Source organism: Dermochelys coriacea, chromosome 10 (assembly GCF_009764565.3).
Source record: "Dermochelys coriacea isolate rDerCor1 chromosome 10, rDerCor1.pri.v4, whole genome shotgun sequence".
Taxonomy (NCBI): Eukaryota; Metazoa; Chordata; order Testudines; family Dermochelyidae; genus Dermochelys; species Dermochelys coriacea.
Window position 1 is genome coordinate 39,031,478 of NC_050077.1, and position 21,246 is coordinate 39,052,723.

General features: G+C 47.5%; 2 protein-coding genes across 4 annotated transcripts; both read right to left on the bottom strand.

Moving 5' to 3' along the window:
* Positions 1-2,136: 2,136 nt before the first annotated feature.
* NME3 (NME/NM23 nucleoside diphosphate kinase 3) lies at positions 2,137-10,375 on the bottom strand. Of its 3 annotated transcripts, XM_043494381.1 has the most exons (6): positions 10,067-10,290; positions 7,884-7,925; positions 7,582-7,712; positions 5,616-5,717; positions 5,165-5,277; positions 2,137-2,347 (listed from the first exon to the last, which is right to left on the bottom strand). In XM_043494381.1, the coding sequence occupies exons 1-6, from the start codon at positions 10,110-10,112 to the stop codon at positions 2,230-2,232; spliced, it is 552 nt and encodes a 183-aa protein (XP_043350316.1). In that variant the 5' UTR covers positions 10,113-10,290; the 3' UTR covers positions 2,137-2,229. The 3 variants fall into 3 exon arrangements, with proteins under 3 accessions (XP_043350316.1, XP_043350317.1, XP_038276488.2); XM_043494382.1 differs by lacking the exon at positions 5,616-5,717 and having other exon boundaries at positions 10,067-10,375; XM_038420560.2 differs by lacking the exon at positions 7,884-7,925 and having other exon boundaries at positions 10,067-10,283.
* Positions 10,376-15,933: 5,558 nt separating this feature from the next.
* Positions 15,934-20,913, bottom strand: MRPS34 (mitochondrial ribosomal protein S34). Its single transcript, XM_038417873.2, has 3 exons — positions 19,959-20,913; positions 19,204-19,246; positions 15,934-17,292 (listed from the first exon to the last, which is right to left on the bottom strand). Exons 1-3 carry the CDS (start codon positions 20,274-20,276, stop codon positions 17,009-17,011), a joined length of 645 nt encoding a protein of 214 aa, XP_038273801.1. The 5' UTR covers positions 20,277-20,913; the 3' UTR covers positions 15,934-17,008.
* Positions 20,914-21,246: the final 333 nt, after the last annotated feature.

Sequence of the window (21,246 nt, forward strand, 5' to 3'; positions counted from 1 at the left end):
CTGTATCTTTTACTTCATACATCTGATGAAGTGGGTTCTAGCCCACGAAAGCTTATGCCAAAATAAATTTGTTAGTCTCCAAGGAGCCACAAGGACTCCTCGTTTTTTTTGCTGATACAGACTAACAAGACTACCACTGAAACCTAACTTTATTAATGATCTGGATGATGGGATAGATTGCACCCTCAGCAAGTTTGTGGATGACACGAAGGTGGGGGGAGAGGTAGATATGCTGGCGGGTAGGGATAGGATCTAGACTGACCTAAACAAATTGGAGGATTGAGCCAAAAGAAATCTGATGAGGTTCAACAAGGACAAGTGCAGAGTCCTGCGCTTAGGACGGAAGAATCCATGCACTGCTACAGGCTGGGGACCGACTAGCTAAGCAGCAGTTCTGCAGAAAAGGACTTGGGGATTACAGTGGATGAGAAGCTGGATATAAATCAGCAGTGTGCCCTCATTGCCAGGAAGGCTAACGGCATATTGGGCTGCATTAGTAGGAGCATTGCCAGCTGATTGAGGGAAGCGATTATTCCCCTCTATTCAGCACTGATGAGGCCACATCTGGAGTATTGCGTCCACTTTTGGGCCCACACTACAGAAAGGATGTGGACAATTTGGAGAGAGTCCAGCAGAGGGCAACAAAAATGATCAGGGGGCTGGGACACATGGTTTACGAGCAGAGGTTGAGGGAACTGGGGTTCTTTACTCTGCAGAAGAGAAGAGTGAGGGGGGATTTGATAACAGCCTTCAACTACCTGAAGGGTGGTTTCAAAGAAGATGGAGCTTGGCTGTTCTTAGTGGTGGCAGGTTTTCAGTGGTGACAGATGACAGAACAAGGAGCAATGGTCTCAAGTTGCAGTGGGGGAGGTCTAAGTTGGATATTTGGAAACACTATTTCACTAGGAGGGTGGTGAAGCACTGGAATGTGTTACCTAGGGAGGTGGTGGAATCTCCATCCTTAGAGGTTTTTAAGGCCCAGCTTGACAAAGCCCTGGCTGGGATGATTTAGTTGGTGTTGGTCCTGCTTTGAGCAGGGGGTTGGACTAGATGACCTCCTGAGGTCTCTTCCAACCCTAATCTTCTATGATTCTGTTACACAATGAGGGGGCATATTATCCTACATCTGCTTACTGAAGGGTTTTTACACCATCCTCTAAAGCAACTTGTTTTGGCCCCTGTCAGAGAGAGGGTACTAGAGTAGCTGGACCAGTGGTTGATCCAGTCTGCAGTTCCTATGATTAGAATGCTCCCTGGCTGTATAAATAGGACTATTTACTAGGAAGATAATGTGGGATTAGTAAAATCACTAATGGAATATTGTGTCCAGTTCTGGTGCCACAACTCATGAAGGATGTTGGAAAATTGGAAAGGGTTTGGAAGAGTGCAACAAGACAGATTTGAGGGCTTGAAAACCCACCTTACAGTGAAAGACTGAAGAAGCGCAATCTATTTCACTTGTGAAGAGGGGACTGGATCACGACTGCTAAGTACCTGTCCAGAGAGACTTCTGATAGTAAAGCAGTCTTATCTCACAGGCATAACAAGATCCAGTGTAGGTACACAATTTGAGACTGGAAATAAGGTACACATTTTTAACAGCAAAAGTAATTAACCATTGGAACAATGATCTTTAAATCAAGATTGGATATGCTCCAGCTCAGCCAGAAATTATGAGCTTGATGCAAGAATAACTTGGTGAGGTTTCTTGGCCTGTGTTATGCAGGAGGTCAGACAAGATCATCCCATGGGTCCCTTCTAATCAAAATCTTCAAATTGCTCAACTTTCACTCTCTTACTTCTTGTGATGTCATCATATCAATAGTTCTCCAATCACCAGAGCGTCTTCCATAGTAGACAGGACCTAAAATTCTAATGTAACTTTCAGGCCTTTTCTATACATTATAAAGATGCCAAAGGCACAAGCTCATTTTTCTTTCCTTTGCAGGTCATCTTGAACCCCTTGGGATTTTAGGATGCTGCAGAGCATCGACAGAAGCAGACCAGCAGCACCAAGTAGCTACTATCCCAGAGAGCTGCAATTTAGTCAATTACCAGTGCAGAATAGACTTCCCACTACCCCTTCACCTACCCCTAGATAGAAACACCCAATGAAAAAAGCACACTATCACAAAGTCCAGTGCAACTCCAGAGAAGGAAAAATGGAAATGGATGAGTTTGTACTGTGCCTGAGTGTCAGCAAGATACACTTCCCCCAGACCATTCTTATTACTCATAGATCCAGTGCTCAGTGCTGTCCGCCCAGCAGGTCAGCTTGTCTGTGTGGAACCAGAGTGAAATCTCCCGCTGGGCACTCTCAATCGAGTCGCTGCCATGAATCACATTCCTGTGAGGAAAGAGAATGGGTACTCTCCAAGTCAGACACAGCGAGGACCTAGAGCCGGAAGTAATTTTATCTTGGCTAAAATAACAAAGTTTGCTGAACAAGTGCCATCTTGTTACATTCCTACCTGAACGATCCTCATGTTCCTTACCATTCCTCAGAGCCCTACCCCAGAGTCACCATCTTCTGGCTGAGAGCAGGATTTGCCAGTTATCCTGTGGCATGTGGGAGCTGCCAGTTCCCACCAGTCCCCTCCCCTAGATCATGTCACCAAAGCAGCAACAGTGCCTACAGCTAACCCATCTTCTGATTTTCTTAGGGTGCTCCATTTTTTTATACAGTATAATCTCTTCTAATCTACTTATTACTATTACTATTAGAGCTTATGCTCTAATAAATTTGTTAGTCTCTAAGGTGCCACAAGTACTCCTTTTCTTTTTGCGAATACAGACTAACACGGCTGCTACTCTGAAATCTAATCTACAGTAACAGCTGCTTCATGAAGGGCTGAAAGTGCCTTTTTTACCTGTAGTGCTGCTTATTTTTACATTAGAAATTCAAGTCTTCTGACCCCTGTTTTTCCCCTCCTGGAAGACTATATGGAGAACTGGTAAGTTTGACATCAGATGCCAAGGAAATGAAACCTATATAAGGAGGGATGTGAGCTTCATTTAGGCATTGGCTACACTGAGAATTAGCCCTGATTTTAGCCAATTGGTGGAGCTTCATTGCTGCAAACCCCTAGTGTAGCCAGGGCCTCAGACTATTCAGGACTCTTTCTTGTCTTTTAACACCTACCTAACGCATATGCCTGACTAAGGGCTAGGAGAACAGCTCATCTATTATACTGAGCACTACCACCACTTCAGTTAATGGCTAGGAGTGCTCCCCACCATGGCTCTGGGGGCTTGTAGTGGGGTGACTTCCCCACTCCTGGAGAACAGGAATTAAAAGCAGCCAAGCTGGGCTGATTGAGGAAGGCAGCCACAGCTGTGGACCGCTCAATCAGGGCCCAGCTGGCCCTTATAAGAGGCCTGGGGGCCAGGAGCTGAAAGAGTTTCACTCTAGCCCTGGAGTGGGAAGGGCTAGCTGCCTGGGAGAGGTACCTAGAGCCAGAGTAGTGCTAGAGAAGGGCAAAGGGAGCTGGGGAGCTCCAGCCTGGTAAACCCCCAGGCTGCAGACCTTGGTGAAGGCTACAAAGGTACTGGGGCTGCAGAAGGGCAGCCTGGGAATACGCAGCGGCAGCTGGTCCTAATCCCTTGCCAATGATGAGTGGCTATTACACTGCAGTCTGCCCCAGGGAACGGGGGCTAGATGATGACTAGCAGTAGCCACTGAGGCAAGGTGGGTTTAGAGGGTTGGGGGTTCCCCAGGGAGGGGAGACCCAGAGTGTGGTGGTATTGCTGGGACAGAACCCCAGGGTAAAGGGCAGTGGGGTCTGAGAGGGACATGGGGCCAGCGGCAGGTGAGATACCAGCCTGCACAGGGCGCTCTGTAAGCTGGAAAAGAGCTAATTCCAAGATGACCAGCAGGAGGCGTGCAGCGGTGAGTTGTTGCTTCACTACAGGGCTTCAAGAAGCAACGGCTTGACATTGCTGATAGTTATATGGTAAAAGCCATGCAGAACACCCCTCACTTTTTTGTTTTAATAGAAAAAAGCATAAAGCAGCAGGAAGATCATAAACTTTGCTCTCCTCCACAGCTCATCCTGAGACCAAAGAGGCTCTTCATGGCCAAATGTACTCTGCAAACTGTTTTGCCACAGGAGATGGGCATGGTCTGAGCACAGGACTGGGCGCCAGACACTCCCAACATCTAATCCTGACACACATTCCCTCTGTGGCCTGGGGCAGGTCCATGCACTCTCCCTGCCTCATAATCCCCACGTGTAAAAAGGAGACTATCCTTCTCTCCCTCAGTAGGGTGTTGTGAGGATCAGTTGAGTACCTGGGCAGCATACTGAAGATGAAAATTGATATGGAAGTGTGAAGCAGTATATGATGGGGCTGTCTCAGTCTAGAAGGGGTTAAAGAGCTTCCTGGGGCACAATCAGCACCACCCCAATGCACCACACCAGTGAGGTTTGTCAAGCCTGGAGAGAGGCAGGGTCCCAGTTCAGTTTGGGTGGCACTCAGAAAGAAGGGCTGGAACTCAGAGCTCCCCAGGCTGAGGAAACAGGAATTGCTGCCCAGGCCCTCTTCTCCTTTAGCCTTCAGAAGGCTCTGGACTCTGCCTTTTGTGAGATGTGACAGCATCCTGACTTTTTTTATTTAGGCTACTTTATGTGGCTTCCCAACCACCCCACTCCTAAACTGCACAGTCAGAGGACTGGACTCTAGGATGACCCCACAGCAATGCTGTGGTCCAGGGAGAGACCACGGACATGAGAGGTGCCTATCCTCTCCTCAAGGGGGCACAGGAGAGTTATAGTTACAACATGGTGTTGTTAGTTTTGGTCCCAAACAAGAAGATCTCAGGTTTAACTCCAAACTGACCATACCATTAGGGTAAAAATCCCTAAAATGCAGCACAAGTGTGGCTACTTTACACAAGATGAAGAACCCCACCCTGCCACAGACCATCTGGGCTTTGTTCTCTTGCTGCCTAGGTTGGGAGCCAGGCAAAGTAAGGTGTGCTCATTGCTCACAAGTGATCCTTTGACAGGAGCATTGAGAGCTGACTCTAAAGGCACTCCCCCATCTTCCCCCTCAGTCAGTGGGAGAGTAACTGGGACATGGAGCAGAACGCAGAAGGATCCTCCTCCCACCTGCAACAGGGACACAGAGGATTCCCCAGCAAAAACAAACCCAAGGCTCTCACTTGCTGACTTCAATGCAGAAGTCCCCTCGAATGGTGCCAGGTCTGGAATCGGCCGGGTTAGTTTCTCCAATCATTGCGCGAGCCGTCTTTACCACATCCAGCCCCTGCCAGACCTACAAGACAGCACAGCAAGAGTCAGCTTCCGCAGCTTGCTGAATAGCAAGGCCAAATCCTACCCTAAGCACCCTCTAGCTAACTCCACCACCTTGTATGAGTATGCCTAGAGGTAAGTCAGGGCAGAATCTACATCAAGAAAGCCTATGATAATCTGTTTGAATAAAATAAAGATGTGCACAGGTTTCACTTTTACATGCAACAATGTAACGCTTCTGCCAGAGGATCTGGTAGAAGGGTATGAAGGGAAGATGGAATGGCCTCAAGTTCAATGCTAATTGCACTTGCATTTGATATCCATTTCAAGACATGAAAGGGGCCCCTGGCCAGTACTCACCATGGCTACAATAGGACCCGATCTCATGTACTCCACCAGATGGCTGTAGAAGGGGCGATCACAGAGGGCTATATAATGCTCCTTCAGCAAGTCTTCCGAGGCCTGGGCACAAACAGAGCATGTGATCTAGTTTGCTAGATGGGACTATCCTAAAGTGGCTTATAATGGCTGTTCTAAAAAGAACAGGAGTACTTGTGGCATCTTAGAGACTAACAAATTTATTTGAGCATAAGCTTTCATGAGCTACAGCTCACTTCATCGGATGGCTGTTCTAGTGGCCAGAAGAATCCACTTTAGAAGTGGCGTTTAGGGACCTCTCCCTGCTCTGAAGTCTGGATTCCTGAATTCTGCAGTGCAGCTGGGAAGAGGAAATCAAGCTTACCAGGAAGGAACAACTGCCAGGTGAAACTGGATCAGTGTTCATTCCTCATCTGGGGAATCCTATTTTCTTCCTTCAGTTCAGTTCTCACTCGCTTTCTGTGTATAGCCTCACAGGACCTTTAGGGATTCAGGTAATCAAGAGGGACAGAATTCAGGCTCTGTTCAGAAAAGGCTATTTGCAATGCAGCCCTTTAGATAACAGCAAGTGTCTATTACACTGATGATGAAAAAATAGTTTCCATTATAGGTCCATAACAAATGCTGCAAAACAGACTTACAATGGAACAGCCTATACGACAGTCCATTGCACAAGACAGATTGGGGCAGGGTGCTCCAAAGAAAAGAGAGACAGTAAATTCTCAAAGGTGACTAAACGATTTTGGATCCTAAGTACTTCAAGTTGCTTTTGGAAATGAGACTTAAGAGCTCAATTCCCCTGACTGACAATGAGATTTAGGTGCCTAAGTCACTTTTGAAAAGTGCTTTGGAAAACTTGACCCTGAATGGTGGTGGCCAGAAAAAGATCCAAATTAAATCCCTCTAGCTGTGCTGACTACCTGCATAGTGACAGGACTAGGGAACTTTCCTTTCGTTTCCTGTCTCCATCTAGTGGTAGGAGGATATCATAGAATATGAGGGCTGGAAGGGACCTCAGGAGGTCATCTAGTCCAACCCCCTGCAGGACCAATCCCCAATTTTTGCCCCAGATCCTTAAATGGTCCCCTCAAGGATTGAACTCACAACCCTGGGTTTAGCAGGCCAATGCTCAAACCACTGAACTATCCCTCCCCCATATATCACTACGTTGAGCTCCCATGGGAGGGATGTTGGAGAAATGGCCTCAGCAAGAGACTTTGCAGCAGCTCTGATACCAGGCATTTCTGAACTTTGTTATTCGTGGCGTAGTGGATAAAGCACTAGACTGTGACTCAGGAGGCAGGCATACTTAATCCTGCCCCAGATCAGGGGCCTAAACTAGATGACCTCTTGAGGTCTCTTCCAGCCCCACATTTCTTTGCTTCTATGGATTCTATTACCAGCACTGCCTCTGGGTGACCTTAGGCCAGCAGTTCTCAACCCGCAGCCCAATTTGCACACAGTCTGGGGCAGGGATCCAGGGTCAGGGCAGCCAGCCCATCCCACAGGAGTGGCAGGGGTCCAGGGCAGACTGTTGGCTGGCGATGCACAGCAGGAGTCTGGGGCGGGCTGCTGGCTGGCCCCGATATCTAGCCCCTGCAGCCCAGTTAACACGTTGTGAGCCGCATATGCAGCCCACAATGTGAAGTAAGTTGAGAACCACTGCCTTAGGCAAGTAACTTGCCCTCTCTGTGCCTCAGTTTCCTCATATGTAAAATGGGGATCATGATACTGACTTATGCAAAGCGCTTTGAGATTTACTGATAAAAAATGCTATATAAAAACTAGGTATTACTTACAAAGCACCATCAGCAAGCAGGATGCAAGCAGATCCCTGCTGCAAAGATCTAAAGCCCCAAGACAGAGCATACATAGAGTGAGGCGGCATGGACTGGACCTTTACAGACAAGGTTGCCAGGACAGCTCTTGCTCTGCCAGCTCCTCTCACCTGCATGAGTTTCATCCCCACCAGTTTGAAGCCCTTCTTTTCAAAGCGCCTGATGATCTCCCCTATGAGATGCCGCTGCACCCCATCTGGCTTAATGGCTAGGAAGGTGCGCTCATTTACTCCAGTGCAAGCTGAAAGCAGATGAGGAGGAACACTTAGGGCTAGAGCAAACCTCAGCATACATTTAGGATTAGAGGGGTCACTACAACCAGGATCAAAAAATTAAAAAATAAAACCAGAGATAAGGGAAGAGGCAGATGCTGCTAAGGTAGGGACTCAAATAGGAATGGGGCACAGCTTACCATCAGTTTGGATTGTAAAACTGGTTTCATATATGGCAAAGGCTGGTGGAGACAAAAGTCAGAGGTTTGCAGACAGCCCCTTTCCCACTGAGAGACAGGCAGTCTAATATTGGAATGAGACAGGAGCGCTCTGGGGTTTAGTGGCACACATACAGCAGGGACTCTGGAAGTTACAGCAGTGGAGATAACCTCTTTCCCCCTGGCAAAGACAGGGAACTCTGGGAAGGAGTTGCTTCCAACCATTAATCCTTTGCAAGGGGTAGCAGGCAGTCTGGTGAGTAGGGGGGTAGAGCAGAGGGATGGAGAGGACATCCTCCTGAGGTGGACGTGGAACACCCTGGTGGCTACAGAGAGCAATATCCAACCACAGACTTGCATTAGATTTTAGTTCCTTTGCTCCTAGAGAATCTGGGTCCACTTGTCAGGACAACATCCCTCCTGATACCCAGCAGTGAGCTTTCCTGCTCCAGTTCCAATCCTTCTTGGACTGAACACAGAGAAGATGAAGAGTCAGCAGCTGTTACATTTATCAGCATTTAGTGCACCCTAATCAAGTCCCACATATTTTAATAAATCCACTTCTCTTAATTAAAGAAACAAAAATAAAAGCCACTGAATGCATGGTCTTTTTAATTAAAAAAATCCACCATCACAGACAGACTTGCTCTGGGTTTCAAAATCTGGGCAAAACATTATGCTATGTAATCTGAGTTAGCATGTAACAAGTCTGGGAATTTTCCAGCCCTAATATTGCCTTTGAATTTGAAATCAAGCTACCATAGGCCTCATAAAGCGATCTGAATTTGAATCTAAACTAAAAGGCTTGTGAAAATAATCAGGGGATCTGACTGAATGATTTTTTTAAACCACATTAGAGAGCTGATTTCACTTATTTGGCTGTCCAATGGTCTACACTGGTTTGTTAGGCTGTGGATATGTTTTCTTTTACAACCCTTTAAGTAAGTGGAAAACAGACTAGGGAAGGCAGTCAGGGATATTCTTTTACACAGAACCTGCAAGCTGATAGTTGGGACCTAACCTTGCAGAGCATAGATCAGGGGTGGTGAAAGTGTGGCTCATGAGCCACATACAGTTCTTTTACTGTTAAAGGTTTCAGAGTGGTAGCTGTGTTAGTCTGTATCAGCAAAAGCAACAAAGGAGTCCTTTTGGCACCTTAGAAACTAATAAATTTGTTAGTCTCTAAGGTGCCACAAGGACTCCTCATTATTTTTACGGTCAAAATGCAGCTCATGGAACCCGCCACATTCCTCCCATTTTTCACTTACCCAGTGCTGGGGAGCTTGGGACCTCTGCCTTGCAACGGGTTGGTGGGGTAGGGGTTCTTGCCCAGCAGACAGGGGAGTCTCGAGGCTTCAGCCCCACAGGGCACACTGGCCAAGCCTCATGGCTTCAGCAGGAGTGGGGCTAAAGCCCTGAGCCCCAGCAGACACCTCCCATGGAGCTAAAGCCCAGAGCCCAGTCAGGCTCTTGAACTTCTGAAGATTGTTATATGCAGCTAGGAGGATCAGTAAGTTTGGCCACTCCTGTCATAGATCACAGAGGCAGGCACTGTGTGGGCTCAAAGTTAGAGATAGGAGTCAAGAGAGACAGACTCTATTTCCAGCCTTGCTAAGGGATGACTATGGGACGTTAGGAAACTCCCTTCCCTTCTCTGTACCTCAGTTTCCCCACTTGTAAAATAAACTCCTATGGGGCCTCTTTTTTCCCTCCCTGAGCTTGACTACATGCTTTATTCAGAGTGAACCAGCTGCAGTGAAATTCACTGCCACAGAGCAGGGTTGGATACCACTCTGCTCTCAGTAGTGTCTCATCAGCAGAGCAGGCATCTTGCCCAAAGCAGCCACCTCTGTGCCAATTCGCCCCTCACCCCCGCTCCGTGGGAGTGAGTGCAGGCAGAGCTGTGAAAGTTGAAGGAGCTGAGTCAGGGGAGGCAAAGGGTGAGGAAGGGAGGGATCAGTGCCCCTACACGTGCTGTGTCCTCCCCCTGCCTGAGGGGGCATCCTCCGAACAACCCCTCCCCCTGCTGGTAAAGGACATCCCCTGACCCCGCCCTCCCCTTGCCTGGCGCGGGACAACCCCCGAACTGCCACCCTCCTCCTCACCCCGCCCCGGGAGGAGGCATCCCCGGACAGCTCCCCCACGCCCTGGGAGGGGGCACTCACCGCTGTGGAAGACGTTGGCGAACAGGATAAGCACCAAGCAGATCATGGTGGCAGCCGGTCGCACGCTGACAGGGCTGGGGCGGGGCGCGTGGGCGGTACCGCCTGGGCACGAAATGCGCCCGGGCCGCGGGCCGCGGGGGAGGGAATGAGGGCGCGCACGTTCCTCCTGGGGTCCGGACTTCTTCCCGCGCGCCCTGCGGGCTCCCGCCTTACCAGCCGCCCGGTCTGCCCATCCCCACAACCAGACCGGCCGTTGCGGTGGCGCCCCGCCCCCCATCCAAATGCCCTTCAGCCCAGGCTGTGCCAAACCCCATCGGGGCCTGCAAGAAATTGGCGGGTTGATTTTGGAGTGGGGTTCTTGTGTTTTTTGAGCACTACCTTCCCTCCGCCCCCTAGCACTGTGCCAAACAAAGCCCAAGAGCAAACCCAGTTTATTGTACACTACACTCCCTTTATTCCACTGTCAATCCAGATCTCAGAGGGCCAGGTCTGTTAAACGCTCCAGCCACCAGGCCACAGCTAGGGTTGCCAATTTTCTAACAGCACAAATCGGAACACCCTGCCCCGCTGCTTCCCTGAGGCCCCACTTACTTCGTCTAGGGATTTCCCTACACACACCCCGAATTCCCCCCCCCCTTTTTGTGAACTAGTTACATGCAGTGTTGCCAATGTAGTGATTGTTTGGACATTTGAATAGAAATTGAAACATTAATACACAGTTTAAAAGCATATAAAGTGTATGATAAAATACGTGTATCTGAAAAAGTATAAAGAAAAGGAGTACTTGTGGCACCTTAGAGACTAACAAATTTATTTGAGCATAAGCTTTCGTGGGCTACAGCTCACTTCATCGGATGCATAGAATGGAACATATAGTAAGAAGATATTTATACATACAGAGAACATGAAAAGGTGGAGGTACCCATACCAAGGGCAAGAGGCTAATTAATTAAGAGAAGCTATTATCAGCAGGGGGAAAAAAACCTTACAGTTGGTATGGGTACTTCCATCTTTTCATGTTCTCTCTACATATAAATATCTTCCATTCTATGCATCCGATGAAGCGGGCTGTAGCCCACAAAAACTTATGCTCAAATAAATTTGTTAGTCTCTAAGGTGCCACAAGTACTCCTGTTCTTTTTGTGGATACAGACTAACACAGCTGCTACTGTGAAACCTGAAAAAGTATAATATTTGAAAAGTATGAACATAAATTAGCTTCCTTATACAGCTATTGTTTTTATGACAATGTCAGTGCATTCATTTCAGTGATGTTGGCCAACCTAATAATTTCAAATTATGATTTGTAAGCAAAGTCTAAATGAGCTTTCCCTGACAGCTAGTGATGAGCTGGGGGCTGTGGGGAAAGGCTTCAGGAGTACATTGTATTTACATTCACACCTAATCTACCTAGGTATACAGCAAACAGAGCTGTGTTGCCCAAGTGATAGATTTTGGCTGGGGTTGGGTTACAAATCACTTTAATGTGTGGGGGGGGTAATTATATATTCTTATTCTTATTCTTATTGTATGAGTAAAGGGCAGTAGAACTGTACTTAGCCTGTGCTGATTGAGGGCATAAAGAGAGAGGGTGGGGACAGGTGTTTTGCTTGATGGTTTGCCTGAGTCACAAGTACTATTTGACCTGCCCCTCTCCACTTAAAGACAGAGCTGATTAGGCTCCATAGATAGTCTTTTGTTTTGTTAAGTGACCACTACAGTTGAAATCACTGATAATCAGGTCTAAGTGCTTTTAGACCTGCTGTGGGACAGTGTTTCTGTGGAAGAGATGGCCCAGTCTGCACTAGCAGTGAAGTTCCCCAACTGAGAGCTCAGCTGAAATCACTGAGAGCTGGGTGGAACCTCAAGAGACCAACTCACAGAGGTCACAGTGGCAGGTGGCAGCAGAAGGTGATGGCGCAGGGCCATTGGCAACAGAGCGATGGAGGAAACGGTGGCACAATGAACAACAGTGTCCAGAGCGAACAGTGAGCAGCTGGAGTACCGAGCAAGGTGCCTTCTTGCCCCCCACCTGGGAGGTGAACTCGTGAAAGCACCTCTGAACTCTGAGTCTCCACTGGGTCTCCACCAAGTACAACACCGGTGAGAGTGTTAATGAGGCTTTTAAGAATCCTGGAGACCCAACATACTTCATGCGAACACACATGGCTGTGGCATCATACTTTCTATTTAAGCAAGAGATACCACACACTACAAACTGGAGCCCAATGTTAAGTGCATTGTCACTTGTTCATCCTGAAGCTGAACGTTGGCTCCGAACAAGACCAGCAAATGCTCACTATCTTTCTGCAAGAAACTCAGCTGACTGGCTAGAAGCATGTCGCGCAACAGTGAAAACAGTTGAAAAAGTGAAGAACTCTCTCACCACATTCAAAAAATTTGCATACATGGCTGATGAATGCACCGATGCAAATGGGCATCAAGTATTAAATCATTGTGTATGTTATCCTGATGTCCATGGTAGGCCAATAGATTCATTTCTAGATGTTCAAGTTAGAGAAGACACATCAGCTGCATCTGTGACAACCCACATCTTAGAAGAGTTAAATGCTTTGTCAGTTGGACCCCAAACAGATGGCTGCTTGTGCATTTAATGGAGCTGCAAATTTCTCTGGAAGACATGGTGGACAAGCTTTGCTCAGAGAAAAGTGTAACCCTAATCTCTCCTATACATACTGCAGAGGCCATCTACTCCAACAAGCGCTAGTACGAGCTGCAGACTCTTCAAAAGACATTTTAAAAGCTACAAATTTAATGTCTTTCCTATATTCTTTTTTCAACAAAAAATATAGAAAATACACTGGAAAATATAGAAAATACACTGGGACTGAAGTTCAAATTAGTCCAACCTGGGAAAACCCTCTGGCTTTCTCATGAGCGATCCTTGGCTGTTGTCTTGTTAGTCCAGCCGTTATTACTGGCTTTGGAAAGTATCTACCAAGATGGGATGGAACTAAGTAGTGAGGCTGGAGGATTACTTTTGCTACTACAGTCAGAGAAGACTGTTGCCATTCTCTCTCTTGTAAGTCTACTGTTGATACCACTTGGGTCATTAAACAATGCCATTCAGGCATCTGCTACAACAGCAGTAGACCTTTGTCCAGCAATAGAAGCTACATTTGGATCAATCAGAGAGCTATCCATTGAAAAAGTACTGGAAGAAGCAAAGACTTAAGTGCAGAAGTTGACTAATGAAGGCATTTATATTGAATCCTTAAATGAAGAGGACAAGAAGTTTGTTAAGACAACTGAAAAAGTACACAGACTTCATTCTTAAAATCTACAACAGCGACTTCTACATTCTACTCACCCTCTACATAGCTTTTACAGATCCCTCTCCTATAAAACACAGACAGTTGAGTGGAGTGAGGCACTACCAGCAATGGGGCTGCCATGTGCTCAGGATAGAATAGAGAATTTGAACACAGAGTGGAATATCATACGACAAATTAATGAAGATTTGACTTCAACTTCTTTTTCATCATCACTAGTCGCTCAACCCGATCTTTGTGCTATGTTTTCTGGGATGAAGGAAGTAGAAATTCATCTCTTGCTACTCCCAGTCACAATAGCTACAATGGAGCGTTCTTTTTCATCATGTAATAGAATTTTGTGTTCTGAAAGAAGTCGCCTTCTGCCTGATCATGTGAATGAACTAATGAGCATATCAATTGAAGGAATGGAAATACCGGACACGCAAGAAGCCACCAAAGATGAATGCATTGCATTCAAGAAGTTCATTAACAGAGTTGTGCAAAATTGTAACAAGAAACCAAGAATAATGTAGATGTAGTGCTTCATAGAAGGCTTAAGTAGCCAACTTTAAGTTGTGTGATGATTTTAAAACATGCGTTAAATCTAATAAAATGGTCATGAAACATTGTTCAGTTTTTACTATGATGCCATATAGCCCACCTTCACCCTCACAGTCTCACCCCTGCCTTTCAATTCCTGGGGAAAACACTGCCTCCGTTCCTCCCAAGCTCCCCCAACGTCACTCACTTTCACTGGGCTAGGGCAGGGGGTTGGGGTGCGGGAGGGGATGAGGGCTCCAGCTGGGGGTGTGGGCTCTTGGGTGGGGCCAGAAATGAGGAGTTCCGGGTGCAGGCTCTGGGGTGGGACTGAGGATTAGGGGTTTGGGGTGTAGAAGAGGAATCTGGGCTGGGGCCAAGAGGTTTGGGGGCTCAGGGTTGGGGCAGTGGGTGGGGCTGCAGGCTCTGGGGTGGGGCCAGGGATGAGTGGTTGGGGTGCAGGAGGGGGCTCAGGGCGGGGGCAGGGCGTTGGGGTGTGGGCTCAGGGCTGGAGTGCAGACTCTGGGAGGGAGTTTAGGGTTCAGGAGGGGGTTCCAACCTGGGGCAGGGGGTTGGGAGGGGGTGAGGCCTTCGGCTGGGGGTGTGAGGTTGGGCCAGGAATGAAGGGTTTGGGGTGCAGAAGGGGGCTCAGGGCTGAGGCAGGAGGTTGCAATGCAAGAGCAGGTGTGGGCTAAGGGCTGGGGTGAAGACTCTGGGAGGGTCTTAGGGTGCAGGAGGGACTTCTGGCCTGGGGCAAGGGTGCGGGAGGGGGTGAGAGCTTCAGCTGGGGGTGTGGACTCTGGGTTAGGGCCAGGGATGAGAGGTTTCAGGTGCAGGAAGGGGGTCAGAGTTGAGGCAGGGAGTTGGGGTGCAGGCTAAGGGCTGAAGGTTGGGGTGTGGACTCTGGGAGGGAGTTAGGGTGCGGGAGGGTTTCAACCTGGGGCAGAGGATTGGGGTGGGGGTATGGTCTCTGGCCGGGTGGTGCTTACCTTACGTGGCTCCCAGTAGGTGGCGCAGCAGGGCTAAGGCAGACTCCCTGTCTTTCCTAGCTCGGCTTGGCTCCCAGAAGCAGCCACCATGTCTAGGTCTAGGGGCCACGGGGCTCTGTGCACTGCCCATGCCCCCAGCTTCCCTGATCACTCCTCTGCCTAGGGGTTGCAGGGATATGCCAGCCTCTTCCAGGAGCTGTGCAGAGCCAGGACAGGCAGGGAGTCTGCCTTAGCCCTGCTGACTGGACTTTTAAAGGCCTAGTCAGCAGTGCTGACCGGAGCTGCCAGGGTCCCTTTTTGACCGGGCACTAAACAATGGGAACGGTTTGATCCAGGTCACAGCAAAAGAGCTTTCCAGCAAGTAGATATAAAAGGCGGGGGTTGAGGGGGGTGCAGAATGCCACCATGGGGGGGCTCACTACCCGTACAACACCACATCAGGAATCACCTGAGGAAAAAAGATTGGGAAATAATTGTCTCAGGCTAGAGGGATTTCTAACCTGTCTATGAAAACCTGGAAAATCCAAGCTGCTTTAAGAATCCTCCAGCCTGTTTGTCATTCAGGGTGATTAGTATGTTAAGATCAGTTTGTTGTTTTGTTTATTTACTAGGTAATCTGCTTTGATTTGTTTGCTATCACTTATAATCTATCCTTTTGTAGTTAATACACTTATTTTATGTTTTAATCCAAACCAGTGTGCATTCAACTAAGGTGTCTGGGGGAAATCGCAGCTTGGTTACCACAAGTGTGCATGGTCCTCTTCACATTGAGGAAGAGGTGGACGAGGTGTTAAACCTGTATACTAGCCAGATTTAACCAGGGCAGGATGGTACTGATCTGGGGTCCCAAGCTGGGAAGCTGGTGGTTAGAGAGCCTGCATGTAACTGCAACTGGGTATGTCCCTACATGTATGAATGCTGGTGAAAGTGCCGGCTCAGGGGCTTTGCAGCTTGTCACAGCGGTACAGGGAGGGAGCCCAGGCTGCTGGGTCAGGGGATTCAGTGGTACCCGAGTACAGGTGAACCCATCCACATACCCCTTTTTTTGTTGTGAAGAAGAAAAATGTTACGGACATTTCTTTATTGTATCACCAATATCACAGAAAACGACTGTAAAAATCTAATATATTTATCATTTATGTTATTGGTTTAAATATATCCACTTTGCTCTTCTTCGTTGGTTTCTAGCAAGGGCTGAAGTCTGATGGCCTAGAATGCTGCAAACACTGCAGGGGGAGGGTCTAAGAGTAGTTTTGTTCTCATAAGTGACTCCAAAAATAGGATTGGGACATTCCATGTTTATTGTCTCTGTGACTTCCATGGCAAAGTGCTCCCACTGAAGCAAATGGTAGCTTGCCACTGACTTCAAAAGGAATTGGAACTTTTACTCAGTTTACAAGAAAAAAAGATGGGTTCTTCTTTCCCGCTGCCAACTTGGCAAACAATGTGGTATCAGAAAGTCAAGATGGGTTCTCTCCATTTTGCCCTTCAACTTCATAATCCTGGCTGAAGTGAGTGGTATTTATAGGCTTGGTTCGGGTGCAGCTGAGGTGATGCCTTTGTGTGTCAAGGCAAAGGATTCTAAAATTGGAATTTAATTAACACTTCTGCTGATGGTCCACAAGACAGAGTAGAATCCAACTCATGTCCTTGCAACTGTGCTACAGGGATAACATGTAAAAAAGAAATAAACATGTATTTACTGAAGTCATTAGACGGGTAGCAAGGTCTATAGATAAAGAAGATGCCATTTTTAGAGTCATTCTTCTAACCATTATTGTGCTTTAAATTAATTGTGGGGCTAAACTATGAGTTTCCTTTCAAAAGAGTCTCATTTGTGGTCTTTCTGCACAGAAGGATGGTAGCTGTCATTGGGACCTGGACATCAGGAGAAAAGGCAGGGAACCAAAAGGGAGGACACTCTGCAAACAAAAGATTGCTAGAAATCCTGAGTGTCTCTACATCTTTCTGAATAAACGAGAAAGTCGCACACCTGCACATGCACAGTACTGAGAAACCAAGGTATAGAAGTGGGCATGTGGCTTATGGTCCTATTCTTCATTAAGGAGACTGTATGAGCTGTCAACACACAGAGTATTAGAGAGCATTTTAGAAGCTCCATCACACTCAGGTCTAGACCCTCACACTGGTATCCCCTTAGCTTTTTTCTGATTTTGAAAGTAGTCCTTGGTGAAGGAGATGATTTTCTCCAGATCAATCAGTGGTTCCTCTGTGTTAAGCTTTCCTTCCTTCTGCCTATGCGCAAGGATCATGGCTCGGAGTAGAGGGGGGTATGGCACACACTGAATGGTTTCCACTGACACTGGAGTACATTTCTTGAAGGCCTCCTCTTCGTGTTTGGGCACCATCCTCCAGTCATGATACATGATCTTGTCAATCTCTTTCACTTCATTATACGTCTTGCCTAAGGAAAGATAATGATGAATAGGAAAATAATGCTATGAACAACAAATCCCATATTGGTGACTATGCCAGTGCAATGTCTCCAATGCTTCAGCTGGCCATAGCTCTGGATATTTTATGGTAGTTACACTATCTACTAAACTACACACTCCCACTACAGGTTGTGTAGCAAGTAACACAGGCAACTGACTGACAGAACATCTGGATAGTAGTCCTGACTTTGCTGTTGACCACTTCTGTTAGCTTGAACAAGTCATTTCACCTCTCTCTGATTTAGTTTCCATATCTATAAAATAAAGATAATTCTTCCCTGCTTTACAGGGATGTTGAATTCATTAATGTTTATAAAACGCTTTGAGATCCTTGAATTAAAGATACTAGAAGTGAAAAATTTTATTAAATAAATTATAAACCTAATACATGGTCTAAAACAGCTTTCAGAAAGCAGGGAATTTCCCCTCTTCATCTCAATGAAGTACTGATTCTGAACCCTAATGATGGCAACTTAAAGGACAACATTGCTATTTCATTATTGATTTTAGCAGGAACATTCAGCTAGCATGTTTATCCACTGTTTTTAGCTATTATAGAAGTTAGAGATGGAAGAGACCTTATTTGTCATAGATTCCATTTCTTTGCCCACACAAATTGTTCACTATGGTATAGTCTCCAGGGTTTTCTTCAAGTTAGTTTTAAATGACGAGAGTAATTGGACTTAGAATCATAGAATATCAGGGTTGGAAGGGACCTCAGGAGGTCATCTAGTCCAACCCCCTGCTCAAAGCAGCAGCAATCCCCAACTAAATCATCCCAGCCAGGGCTTTGTCAAGCCTGACCTTAAAAACCTCAAAGGAAGGAGATTCTACCACCTTCCTAGGTAACGCATTCCAGTGCTTCACCACCATCCTAGTGAAAAAGATTTTTCTAATAACCAACCTAAACCTCCCCACTGCAACTTGAGACCATTACTCTTTGTTCTGTCATCTGCTACCACTGAGAACAGTCTAGATCCATCCTCCTTGGAACCCCCTTTCAGGTAGTTGAAAGCAGCTATCAAATCCCCCCTCATTCTTCTCGTCTGCAGACGAAACAATCCCAGTTCCCTCAGCCTCTTCTCATAAATCATGTATTCCAGTCCCCCAATCATTTTTGTTGCCCTCGGCTGGATGCTTTCCAATTTTTCCACATCCTTCTTATAGTGTGGGGCCCAAAACTGGACACAGTACTCTAGATGAGGCCTCACCAATGTCGAATAGAGGGGAACGATCACGTCCCTTGATCTGCTGGCAATGCTCCTACTTATACAGCCCAAAATGCCGTTAGCCTTCTTGGCAACAAGGGCACACTGTTGACTCACATCCAGCTTCTCATCCACTGTAACCCCTAGGTCCTTTTCTGCAGAACTACTGCCTAGCTACTCGGTCCCTAGTCTGTAGCGGTGCATGGGATTTTTTCGTCCTAAGTGCAGCACTCTGCACTTGTCCTTGTTGAACCTCATCAGATTTCTTTTGGCCCAATCCTCTAATTTGTCTAGGTCCCTCTGTATCCTATCTCTACCCTCTAGCGTATCTACCACTCCTTCCAGTTTAGTGTCATCCACAAACTTGCTGAGGGTGGAGTCCACACCATCCTCCAGATCATTAACGAAGATATTGAACAAAAAGATATTGACTTCTATCATTTTCCTTGTAAAATTATTCCACAGTGGACTAGATCAAACTGTTAGGAAGTTTTCCTTTTCTTAATTTCATCCTATTAGCGAGGTGAGTGGAAAGAGAGAGCTACCAGTGGAGGAGGACTGCTGAGTGGCAAAGAAAGCCACCACCTTTTTCCTCCCATGTCAGTCCCTGTCCCTATGCATTAACTTTTTTCTCTAATTCTGCTTGAGAGACATACACCAAGCTCTATTTACCTCTGAATGTCAGGTATCCCCAGGCTTTCCCATGATCCAAAGTCTGCAAAGGAAACAAACACAAATTTGCTCTGATCAGTTAAAGAACTATTCCCATTCACAAGACGGACAAACTCATTTTATAGTCTTATTACTCATGATCTACAAAAAGTGAGTCCTATACCTCGGACCTGAATAACTGCTAATCATGGCTACTTACTATCCTTCTAAAATACTAAGCAAATGCCATTAGACAATCCCTGCAATGAATTTTGTGATGAAAAATGCAGCATAATGTGTCTCAATACTATATACTGCCTGCTATCAGCCCTGTAATGACTCCATACAAGTACATGTGCCACCATTAAGGTCCTGATCCTTATGTTCTGCATTACAAATTCTAATCAGTGTTCTGAACTCTGAAGCATAGTGGCTCAGACTGATACCATTGTTTCTACAGTGCTCAGGTACTATCATACCCTCCCTCAGGCTTTCCTAAATTGTAGGTTTTCATTACATGGTGCCTGCTCTGAATCCATGACCTGGTGCTTCCTGGGGCACACATGACCAGAGGAGATTCAAGTGTTTGAATACTGAGTTGTGATATAAGAGAGGCAACAGGTGCACAATGGTGTTTTGAGAGCCAGCTTTCAGGAGAGCAGGTCTCACTGGAAGGCCTCATTTCCACAGGCCTTGTCTCTTTCTATGGTGCCTGTTACCATAGTACAGTATCTGAGTGCCTTCAAACCCCAACGCCAACAGTCAAGGGCTCTCACCTCAGCTGTGTAGTCCACCCTGACCTTGGTAACGACCCAGTAGCAGGGCTCGTCATACTGCCAAAGCCAATACTTGCGGGTGACCATGCGGCCGATGCCAAAGAGCCGCAGCTGGCAAAGCAGCGTGAAGAGACGGTTCTCGTTCTTCACATCCTCCCAGGCCAGCACAGGCAGGCGTTTGTTCGTGAAGGGTCGAATCATGGTCTCGTAATCCAGGGCGAAGCGTTGGGAGTCTCGGGGACGGTTCTTCAGTGCCCGATACTCACGAATCTTCTTGGCCATGGCGGCGATTGGGCGGTACAGCTTCTTACGAGCCATAGCAGCGGCAGCTCACGGGCCAGACCGGCAGGCTCAGCACAGACGGCACCAGAGAGATGCTGATGCTACTGTCCCCCCGGACTCCTCTTCCCCTTCTTTCCTCCCCTCAGGCACCGAGCTCCCCAGCCCGGACTAGTTCCCAACGCACGAGCCCTCACACGGGTCTCTGCCGCCCTCGGGCGGTGCAGCTCCCTAACCCGGAACTTCCCGTAGCAATGGAAACACACCCGCCGTCAGCGCCCCCGGAAGCGCTCGGCTGCTCAGCCGAGGGGCGCGCTCCGCGGGCTGGGGCCGAGCTGGGCTGCTGTCCGGAGAGGAACGTTTCTGCTGCACTGGGGCAGCGGGGGACGGGTTGAAGCGGCGCGCTACAGCTGGTGTCTAGATCTGTCTGAGTGGCGAAGCGGGGGACCAAGGAGAAGGGGGCTCCCTCCGTGGGAAGGGGTCGGTAGGGGGATGTATGTCGGGGCGGGAGGTGGTGGGAGTCTGTGTACATCGGTGAGTGGGTTCCCGCCGCCCCGCCCTTAGGCTGCCCGAGGACTCTGTTTGGGAGGAGCTGGCGAGCAGTGGGCCCCACTTCGAGCTAGAGCCCTTCGGACGTCCAGTCTCCTTGCGGGCACTGTCCCCGAGGCCCTGCATAGCCCTACGCGTCTCAGAGCGGACACGGCTCAGATATGCCCCAGATCTGTGTTTGGCGCTTATTGGCACCACTTCAGGCTATTTTCAGTCGTAATTCTAGTTTCTAAAAGTGATCTTTCCCTTGAATATTGTAATGTGAATTGAGCACTTGTGACAGGTGCCTAATGCCAGGCCTGGACGCTACAGGAGTGTTGCCCGTGATTTTATTGCAGAGTTTCACAATATTTGGTGTTTTTCTTAAAGCTCTAGAACCTGGGATTATGGGAGAATCTCAGCTTTCCTTTTATTTAAAAAAAGAAATGTCTTACCCTTGTGATTACAGATTAAAAACTTG